General features: G+C 44.8%; 1 protein-coding gene across 1 annotated transcript; it reads right to left on the reverse strand.

Moving 5' to 3' along the window:
• Positions 1 to 6,001: 6,001 nt before the first annotated feature.
• PHALS_07247 (uncharacterized protein) lies at positions 6,002 to 6,394 on the reverse strand (the record flags this gene model as incomplete). Its single annotated transcript, XM_024720678.1, has 1 exon — positions 6,002 to 6,394. One exon carries the CDS (start codon positions 6,392 to 6,394, stop codon positions 6,002 to 6,004), a length of 393 nt encoding a protein of 130 aa, XP_024585853.1.
• Between the last annotated feature and the right edge of the window lie 5,235 nt (positions 6,395 to 11,629).

Consider the following 11,629-nt stretch of genomic DNA (forward strand, 5'->3'; position numbering starts at 1 on the left):
TAGTAGTAATTCGAACCTGTACAAAGTGTGCTATTAATAGCGTGACCCTTGCGTTGTGCCTTGAACTTGCGCTATGTGTAGGAGTAGGAATGCGACCACGAAAATTAGCGCATTCAATCTTGGTGTGTGGTGACTTGGGGGATGCTATGGGTCTGTTGAGTGGCTTGTTAATGTCTATTTTGGATCAACATGCCATTTTGAATGGCCAGACGTCACTTCGGATTGCCGTGGATACGCGTTAAACTTGATATCTTGAAATTAACGGCGTATTCTAAGACGTTCGCACTTGTGTGGATGGCATAGAGACCTAGTGTTATTATCTTGACTATCGTGCTTAGCGTTCGACTTAGAGAGATTAAGTACACTGGGGCGTGGTAGTCCAAATTGACTGTCTGGACAGCAGTTTTTGGTTTTGAAGGTTGAATTCCTCGCCGTCTTTATCCTGTCGAGACGTGGAGAGGGAAAAGCCAAAAGCTTTGATGAAGGAAGCCTGAGAACGTCTGGAGCTGGGAGTATAAACTTTAAAATCTACGTGTCATGATTAATAAGTGACTAAGAATCACACCCTTAGCTGCCTCATGTGTGACGCGCAGAATGTCAAGTTGTACACGACTTCTTAACTGCAGACATGTGCTGCAAGTATTGCCTTGTCTGCAGCGGGGCTACCGTAGCTTTGCGCTTAGAGGAAGCGTAATTTAGGTCACCGAGCTTACGTTCTTCACAAGAACCAGTACGAGTGTAGCGGATCGAAATCCGCTACCTCCAAGAGTAGTTTTGAACCTTAACCCAAGACTAATTAACTCCTCTGTTAAAATGAAAACTGAATTTATTTGTTTATCTGCTGCAAAGCCGCCTAATTTTAAATGTATAGATTCTCCTAAATATATATAGTAAAATCTAAATACATGCATAACTGCTGGCCACCCAGCCACGTACCAGATTCTTATTTGGGAGCCGTCACACCATGCCCGTCTCGTGTGACACACACCCCTGTTACCAGGGAACGTGTAACACCTTTACATTGTCCAGCATGAAGACTTTGACCGGTGCGGCCTATTACGGTGGGTTGCTCGAAACTGTAACTAGCAGTGGAGAGAGTCGGCGCAAAGTTGAACTGTTGTACAATGCGGAGAACCTCTATTGGAAGCCGGTCAGTAGCGGGGCGTCCCATAAATTCCCTTATCCAACTTGGATCCGCGCTTGCTCGTCCTTGTTCTGTTATCACCCCGTCAGGCCTAGCCTGACCTTTCTAGCAGCCGTACTGGATGTCCACCCGGGAGACCGGTTTGACGGGCTCAATTCCCGAAGCTGTTAAAGTTGACGTTGACACCCCTGTTAACGGTATAGCTTGTATTGTAGATCATTTAGAAGTAGTTGTAGTTGCAGGTGTCATCGTGAAGTTATCCATTGTTACAGCAATAGAGTGCTGAACGGCTGAAGCGGTTGTAGTCAATGTCACAAATGCATTATGTTGCGCGTGAAGACTATTTTCCACTTCATGTGCCTATTGTATCCATGTTAGTTTGCCTTTTAATGTTGCACGCGATTGAAACTGCCGAAAGTGCAGCTTGATGTATGCAAAGGCATGATATGTACAAAGTCTTGGGAAGTCAATGTTGTGTTGTAAAGTCGTTTGTTTAGATAAAGCTATAATGCGCAAAGTACACAACATTTCACAATAGTTAAGATTGCATAAAATGCGTAAGTTCCATAGAGTTGTATAGTCGTATGTTGAAGTCGAATAGAGTGGGGGAAGTCAATCATAGACCAGTCGAAACTTCCAATAATAAACTTGTTAAAAGGTCGAAGAAAGACTTCCCACTGATGTATTGCCACTCTGCAAGCCCAAAAAACATGCTGGGAATCTTCAACATTTGTGCATTCATGTACACATGTATTGTTTGATATGACTTCCGTTCTCCATCGAAACGTGTATCGAAATCCTAATGCATTGTGTTGAAGACGGAACTTGAGATAGGAGCATACTGAGAGTACATGACGATCCAATTGGTACTCAAAACGCCAAGTATCGTCCGTTGGAGTTAAGCCCGCAATCCGAATCTTGTCAACTTGGAGCTTTGGAAGCGGTGTTCCCAACTTAGTCTTCAATAATAGTTTAACAAAGTTCCGGTTCAACATGTCTATGACCATTTTGTCTTCAAGGCTCCAGCCATGAGTTGCACATTCAATGTGAATGGGGGCAGATCGAGTTAAGTCGCGAAATTGTATCGGACACCAATCGTGTTTGCGACGCAGGTCTGGCGAGTTGATTTACCTGAAGTAAACTGTTTAATAGATCTTGTGTCGCAAAACAGGCATAGCGTTTCACAAAGTCTTGTAGGCGGGAGAGCCTTAATGCCTCTAGAAAGCAATTGCTTCTTCTGACTTCGGCCAATGGGGTTCCATCCGTGCCAAACGTAAAGTAGACATTGTATTATAACGTCATGACTTGCACAAACTCTTTACAATCTGTGGAGCCGTGAGAAGTGTGCAGTTCCGCCCATACACGTAAAGTAGACTTACAATGTTTACCTAGTCTCTCGCACCGAAAACACTTTGGTCAATGTGCCTGGTCCTGAATGAACTTTTACCAGCTAATCAGGCAGTCCTATCCATTGCCCTCCCTTCATATAACATCGAAGCCTGTACCAAGGGAGCCTAATGATCTTGTAAGGGGTTAAAGTGCCGGAGAAAATAAGCATTCAATTTACAAGTCGAGGCAATTCCATCCCTTCAAGTATTGAGGTGCATACCGTGGGTAAAGGCTTTGACAGAAGTCAGTCCTAGTCCACCTTTCGAAACACATGTGTAAATCCATTCTTTAGCAGATTTCGTCGGCAACTGCGGAATCACTATCCGTATCCTTTGAGTGGAAAAAGTTGCGGATGATGACGTCTACAGTTTTCAGAAGATTCGGTGCGATAGACTTCACGCTGGCTGTGTACCAAAGTAGTGGTAAAATGATGTTTGTACTAGCACCACTTTGCCCCGTACTGTACGTGCACGGTAGTTCCAAATGGCGCATCGTCTTCGTAATTTACTAACCACTAGTATACCTTATAGTACCACTGTGTCCGACGGTTGTAACACTTTGAGATCCGTTGAAGCACGTAGTCTGGCCAATTGAGACAAGTCGACTTGGTGCATAAATGGCATGACGCACGCATTATTCATGTTTAGGCGTAGTCCTGATGCAAATGCGTAATCTTGTACCACATCCAGGAATTCAGGTGCGCAATCAACATCAGCTAGTAGATTGGTGCAGTCATCTGCAAAAGCTAGTACCAAATGTGGGGATGACCCATTGTCATTATCAAATCCTCACATCGAGACTCAATCACGTAAGTAATTCATGAGTGGTTCGACGAACAGCACAAACGGTCCCGGAGATAGTGGGTCGCCTTGTCGTACTCAGGCTACCAATTCAAGAGGTCTTCAGGTGAGTTGTTCAACAGCAAACTAGCAAAAGTCTGGTTGTAGAACGGTTTGATCCAGGCTCAAAAAGTCGTACCAAATCCGAAGTGATGCAGTACCATGTCCAACGCTAGCTATAGTTCACTATCGAAGGCCTTGGCAAAATCGATAAGAACAGCACAAGCGTTCGGGTAAGTGTGTTTGCATAATTCTTGTAAGTCTTGGAAGCGAATGTGATATCATGTCACATGTTGTTTGAGGTTGCTGTGATGCTACCACCTGTTTTCAACTACCTTGACGCTTAATCTTGACACGACGAAGAGACTGACGAATAGATCTACTAGGTACAAATCCACCTTGATCGTCATGTATCAGCGAAGGAAGCACAAGTCTCTGCCTCCGCGCCAGAATCTTAAGATCAAGCTTATCATGGTTCAGCAGCGTCAATATCCGGTGGTTCCAAGGCTGCAATCTATCACCAATCTTGTAAAGCAGCGAAAGGTGCGCCCGTCGTTAAAACTTAGTCATCTTTCCCTTTGATAACTGATTGTCGTGTATAACCTCGTATATGCGAGCCCACAGACCTGGCAAAATCTTGTAGTACTCAATCGGTAATCCGTCGGGGCCCGACGCTTTTCCATTGGAAGATTTCACGATCGCTTAGTATAAGTCGTTTGCCGTGATGGGCGCGTCGAGCAGACGCTGTTGTGCTGGCGTAAGTTTTGCCACTGTTTGACGTAGCATTCGCGCTAAGCGAAGTGGCCGATATGAAGCATCCCGTAGATGACGAAGATCCGGTAAAGTTGACTGGAGTAGCTGCCCCCAAGACCTGCGGGGTCCCGCCTCGATGTTCACCGGGTCGTCGCTCCTCGACCCATCGCCACGATAAATTTCGATGATGGGAAACCTGAGACATTCCTGTTTTGGTGGCCGAAATAAGTGCTTTGTTGCTAGCTCACTAAGATGTAAGTCGGCTGATAACTTCTCATTGCCCTTCTCTCTTGAATCGTTTCCTTGTAAGCCCTCAGATCGGCTTTTGCTTGTTGTAGTGCTGCCTTGTTGCAGTCGATCGGATCCGGATTAAAGAGGTCAATGAAATTGTTCACTGCGGCGACTCTTATGGCCATTTCCTGTGCATCAGCTTGTCAAAGTTCAACCCATCGACTGCGAAGATAAATACAATCGGAACGTTTGTGTTCATTTAGACGACTCCCTGGGTTAGCGCCTTCAAAATTCCGAATATGTGCCGCCAGTCGCTCCCCCGACGAGGTAAGGTATGTGATGACATCCGGATCTCGTAAAAGCCATGTGGGGTACCGCCATTGTCGGCATGAATTTCGCTTGTAGCCGACACCCCACCAATATGTGGTCCTCGCTATGCCACTTTTGAATTCTTATATGTTTGATCTCAGCGAGATGATTTTGTACTAGATCCACTGTAAGAAACAGTAATCCAGTCGGTGTTTGCGTGTTGGGACTGTGTAGTCATTTGTATTTCGATGCAAAAAGCGCCATGCGTCGATCAAGCCCAACGTTTCAAGCCAATCACCTAGTTCCTCTCTACTAGTGCCGGGGTGCAACTAAGAAGGTGCAGTTTAATCCAGAAAAGAGTCCATTGGAACGTTGAAGTCACCCATTAGAGTGTGAGCCGCTTGGCCGTCTTCATCCGAGTCGCTGAAAATTAATTGAGTGGGAAGTACACGAAAATCATGGGGGATCATCAAATGCGTAAAGAACATGTATGTACACCAAGCGCGGACTTGATAAATAAACATCAATTGCTTAATTGGTACTTGTAGACTGGACTAGTGAGGTCTTCAACTTCGCTAAATGGTGAGGCTGATGACAATATCAGGCCTACGCCATGTCTCTCGTTGAAGACAGGAGACGTGGTGTCGGACCGAAAGTAGCGCGCTCCTGAGTCAGAAACGTGAATAGAATGTTTTCTGGTCTGCAGTGATCCTTCTTTGTTGAATTTTGTCTCTTGGAACGCGACCAGTTGATGTTCTGATAGAAGTCGATGATACGTCTCTAGTTTGGCTGTGTCTAACCCATTCGCGTTCAGAGAGACTTCATTAATTGTCCAAGTTTCTCTAGAGGGCCTTTTAGCCATCATTTAAGGCAACAAAGTAGTTGCTAAAACATCAAGTGCCGCAAGCTGGGGCGTACGAATGTCGTTAATAAATATCCCCGCCGTATCAGTTCGAGCCAAACAGAAAAGGTTGATATCACTACAAAGCAGAAACGGGGAGTGACAAAGACGTTTGGGGGCATTAATGGTCCAAGAGGAGCTTGAATTCTCACTGGATCAATATATATACCTACCCAAACACCATCAGGAACAAGAAACTGGTAGCACTGTGCACCGCAGCGGCTTGGACTTCACGTTCTGGAAACATACGCTCAAAGAAGATGGCAGTCTTAACTGAGTCTATGCCATAGCATTCATTCAAAAGATGACGGGAATCTTAAGATCACGGTCAGCGACAGGCTCCGCACTGATTGCACGATACACCGCGTGCGCTCGAAATAGTCGGTCACGACGATTGGAAGGAAGCTGAAGAAAGATGCGTAGGAAAAAAGCAGGTTATGCTTGGATAGCGACTAGGACGTCTTCGTGACTTGTCATTCTGAGAACATCTTGTTCGATGAACTCATCGATGACGTGTCGAACTTCTTCTATCAAAACTTGTTCTACTTCATGAGCGAGGGTACTAACACGTTTTAGTGTACGAGCCTCCTCCTCATACGGTAAAAGGTCAGACGAAGCAGTAAAGCCAGATACTGGGGTGACCATTCCATCGTCATCTCCGTCTTGCTCACCAGCTTGCAGATCAATATCAGGTGGAAGGGTTGAGTCAAAACCCTTATCGCGAAGAATATCATAGCAATTTGGCGATACAGGAAAATGGTACACCAGCGAATAGGGGTCCTCAACTTCACACTCCAACTCGCAGACAACGAGGCCGGTTGGCTTCATGTACTAGCCGCCGTCGCGATCGATGATCCCGTATTGCGAATGCTGAACAAGTTTAGTGTACCTTCTTAGACGGCATAAACGATCATGCGCTTCACCTTTGTCCCAGTACGAGTAGAGGCACGACCGGTGAGCATAGCATGAGCAGATGGATCGTCTAGGTCTATTGCAACCCGTGTCCTAACTTTTGGCTCGCTCGGTTCATGCGTTGCAACTTCGTGCTCGGCGGCGACATCTCTTCCATTCATGCTAACATCGGACGTGTCAGACGATCGACGAGGATGAGGCCGTAAGGATGGCGGCTTTACCCGATTAATTTTGCGTGGCCTGCGCTGCACAAAGCATGGCTTTATTTCGAGTCGAAATCTATCTCTTAAAGAAGTTCTCCTGTCAATTCAAAAAGCCCGGCAGGACAACCCACACTGTTAAAGTTTACAGTGCGTCCCCTGGACTTCAGTTGACCATGCACGTGCGTAGGAGTAATCAGAACAGGTCTGGCTCCTCTTTAAACGAACCAGACATAGATCGCTTGATCGGTAACGTCTTTCTGAAGGCGGGTCAAATCCACAAAGTACAGTATGTCGTACTTTAAATACTTATGGGTCGTTACACTGATACCACATACCGTAAGCTGCAAGTTGCCTAGCCTCGTCAAGGCATCATCCGACGTGCAGATGAACGAGATGCCGCGACGCGCGTTTGCTTGAAAGTCTCGGAGGTGAACGAGACACTCTCGCTATACCGCAGGTTGACTTACAGAAGCAAGAGAGCTTAGCATTGCGTCCTGCCTATACTCGGTCGTGAGACAAGCAGCAGGCATCCACATGTTCGAACAATTTCTCGCAGCCACTAGCGCTGGAAGACACCAAGGGATGTTGTGTATACGATTTGGATAACAGTAAATCACGGTCGGTGAAATCAGGTGAGTGGGCGTTTACAAAATTAGTCAAAAGATATAACAAAGAACTACGATGAAGGCGCAGCAAGTGGGGGGACAACACGCTAGCAAGATCAGGATGAGTCTATGAGCGACTTTTTAGACGTTCAACTGGAGTAGGAGCCGCCCGATATTAATCATTGAAGGTTTAATGTGCTCCAAAAAACTCCTCTTTGCGATCCGAGCTAACATGGTACAATGCTTCAGCATAAGACGAACAGGAAGATCGATTGGTCTCCTGATATACTGCTGCAATGCTGCAGAAAGTCCAATTGCTGTTTCAACCTCGAATCAAATGCTCAAGGCGTGCTTTTGGACTTATGTTGATGTTGGCGAACAAATCAGAAAGCAAAGAAAATTTGAAAGGAAGTAACGGCCCACCATCCCCAAAGTGTGCAAAAATGCTCCATGGGGATCTATTAAGCGTACGATTGTGTGCCGTTGGGTCGTTGCTAAGAAATGGGACCGAAATCGCTGTGTGGCGAGTAACAAGGCATGATTGGTAGGTTTGGGATCTAAAAAGAAAACCGACGTGGATTTCCTCCCCAGTGGCCAGCATGAACTCAATTTGAGTTGTACTGACAGTTTGTGCGGCCGTTGCCACCGTCAAACCGTATTGCCGTGGTGATTTCGCTAGGTGTCAAGTAAGCTCAAGAATCCGCGTGTCAGGTAAACATGACCATATATGGACTCGAGCAAGCTGCAGGTGCCTTATGCAAGAAAATTGACCACGTCTTCAGAAGAATGGATTCAAAAGCTGTGAAGCGGGCCAATGCATCTACGTGAAGAAATCGGAAGAAGGGTTTGTGCACGTATGTCTGTGTGTCGATGAATAAATCATTGCAACCAAGACGAGGTGGCCGAACTATAGAAGTCAATGGGATGTTAAAGAGTGTTTGTAAGATAGGGAATCTCGGCATGGTGAAATTCATCGCGGGCATGGAAATCGACCACGAATAAACAGCGGCAACTTGATGGATCGAACAGACACACTAGATTGACGATGTAGTTAAGCGATATGTCCAGAAAAACGCCCAGCATGTCAACATTCCGTGTTCGTCCTGACTCAGATTGTCTTCAAGTACAGAATTCGGGGCGTTTTGAGATGCGCTCGAGACCATACCGCTCTCATATTGGCTGTGTTCTCTATATTGCAACCACTATCTGGATATCGCATTTGTCGACCCACATCTGTCTTGTTTAATCAAAAATCCCGGGTTACAACATTGTAACGCCGCAATTCGTGTACAACGCCATTTTAAGTCTACTAGTCATCACGGAATCATCTACTAAGGTGAAACTGGAAAGGTGGTGGTCGAAGCTCCTATAAATGCAGATTGAGGTAGTAACACTGATGACAGACGCTCAGTATCAGGAGTTTGATCTATATAGGTAATGTTCCGATTGTATTCAAGTCTAGGTACCAAGGTACATCGCACTGAGCTACGCATAAGCTGAGTACATGGACTCAGCTATGAACACAAGAAATTTATTAGACGCGCGCAATGCTGACGGGAATGGGTCACAAAATAGTCTCGCGAATATGGGAAGACAACCAAGGTGTTATACCTTTCGCAAGCAATACAGGCTACCACACTCTCACAATCTACGTGGACACCAGGCACCACGCTTTTGAAAGAACGTTCAAATGGGTTGACTTCATTGATACTAGACCAACTTGCAGACATGCTGACGAAGAAATCGAAACCAAAATGTTCAAAGTCTGCGCGAGGCACCGGATATCAAGAACAAGCCAGCGACAGATCACACTTAAGATTAGCGGTAAGTGAGAGCGTTGAGATTACACCGCTAATTGCGTTTGGATGGCGTTGTAGAGATTACGGTAACGGTCACACTTGCTGGCATGGTTTTGCATATGATTACAGGCAAAATGGTAGCCGTTTATTGGTCTAGATACGTCAGGTTACCAATAGGTAGCACAGAGTTGCGAACTAAGTATCATACATTATATTATTCACTTCGCTTTTGCCATATTCTATACAATATTGTAAAGCACTTCATGCGGAGCGCATGGCCGTGTCCTTGCAAATAAATGTATGAGTGACCTATTCTGCAAGAAATGGCAATTTTGGTTCATTGCACCGGTATACCGGATTGTAAGCTATATCAAATCGCTATACATAGATAAACTGATTTATTCGTAGTCGATGATTGTGACTGCTAATTTTCAAGCGACTTTGAGATAAGCATGTGCTCGCCTTTGTAGGCTAGAAATCATGATGGAATTCCCATCAAACCAAAACGTAAACCGAATGTTCGACAGCTAAATCGTCAGCAGTTATCAAATCTTGTTGTTGTCGAATTACTAAGTATCGTTATTATGAGCAAAATGAATGCTTGATGTTGACAAATCTCGATCGAAACCTACCTATTAGATGAGTATGGATTTAAAATATTACCGCTAACTTTAAAACCAGTAGATGATCCTTCCACAACTCGTGTTTATTACGGCTCCAAAATATGCTGCATCGAAGAAAATAATTATACCGCGATGGCATTTTTGCTCCAGTACATTAGAGAGCGCCAAAATAAGTCGCGAGCCTAGATGTTGTTGACATCATTGTCCAGATAATTGCAAAGCAATGTCCAGACGTTTCACAAGTGGATAAGCGAACTGTCTTAAGGGTAGATGATGTGGGCTGAAAAATTTGCATAGCCCATATCTTATGATTGATGGCAGCAAAACTGCCTTTAGATATCCATTCACTGATGATGGTACAGGAATGCGCCTGAGATAGCCAGCTACGCTATGGCGTATTATCACATATGGTACGTATTTGATGAGCATGATTTGCATAATTACCTGCATAGAGACTTAAAACTAGCTTTCATGGAGATGAGAGGCGTTGCCCGAAATACAGCTGCAACAAGCTGATCTAACGGTGAAAATGCATAGCTGAAATATTCAGCGCTGATAGTTGTGCAACTGAACATTGACATCAGTGAAAAGGCAGTAGCTTCAAGAAGAAAGCAGGATAAATGATGGCACATCACTGAACAGACAATACGGCTCTATTTAAGTTCTAGCTAAACACAAAAGGGATAGAGTACTGCCTCTGGTTTCATCAATTTATAGTTAATGTCATTGTTGAATATGTTGTAGCCCTTTGTAATATAGTTCACCAAACAGTTTGGTGTTCGAGCTCATCACATGGCAACACATACAACAGTATACAGAGTTAGGTGGCACAGCGGAATTGACCTCAGATGTATACACCCGCTACCTGCTACCTCTGAGGTCATTACGATGCTAATATTATAAGCAGTCAGATGATAAGCTGAGGAAAGAAAGCTTCACGAAGCGGCATCAGGGCTTGAGGACAAGAGACGAGTCGAATCTGAGACCACAGTGGTGAGCTTAGGAGCGTCATCACTAATCATCATAGAGCACCTACCGATCATTTCTATAGTACATTCTTTTCTACCAACTTTCCTTGAATACAATCTCGGTTACTTTAGATTCTTTGCATGATGCAAGGCTACGGCTTGATTCCAATTCAACTTTCTGGATTCTGGATAGGACCATCAATTGTAGGCGTGAAATGTAAATAGAGTTCAACACAGCATCCACCAGAAATTTCTGTCACATGGCGACGATCAACGATCAACGGCTACAAAATGTATTCTTTTCACAAGCCTAATTTGGCAAAAAATCCAAACGGGCACCACATCAATTCATCCGTGTTTCTTTACGAAAATATCTCACCTGACCGAACGTAATAGAAAGATTATTTGCTGCCTTCCTGATGAAATAGAAAGAAGGAAGAAGTTGAATGTCTACTGTAACTGATGCCTCCATTAATCCTCCAAAAAAAAACATCGGGTAGATCGTGTAACCTTCCGTTGCCTGTCTAACGCGCCGTCTAAAGGTTGTTGTGGCTCTTAAAGGCGACTGCTGATGTGGCACTTCTGTCGGCAGTATCATGCGGTTCATGAGCTCTAGCATTCAAACTTTGGACTTTGTCACAGATTGACATTGCTCTCACCTGATGGCTGATTCCAGAGACAATGGAATCTTCAAAGCGCTCTTTGGTTGGACTATTGATAGTCAGCTTGCAGAAAGGTTTAGGCTTGACGCTTATCAACCCATGCACACCGCCAACACGCTCAATCCTTGCTATACCCTTCTAAGAAGGAAGAGTATACAGCAACGACCCACCTCTACATACGTGGAGATCGTGCTCACTAAACCTGCTTGCATTGAGCTCACAGCTGCATGATCACAGCTGGGGATTCAAAGAAGGGTGGCTCTTTTATTGTCGTATGTTGTTATTCCGCAG

The sequence above is a fragment of the Plasmopara halstedii genome, assembly GCF_900000015.1.
Source record: "Plasmopara halstedii genome assembly, contig: Scaffold_3073, whole genome shotgun sequence".
NCBI classification, from domain to species: domain Eukaryota; phylum Oomycota; class Peronosporomycetes; order Peronosporales; family Peronosporaceae; genus Plasmopara; species Plasmopara halstedii.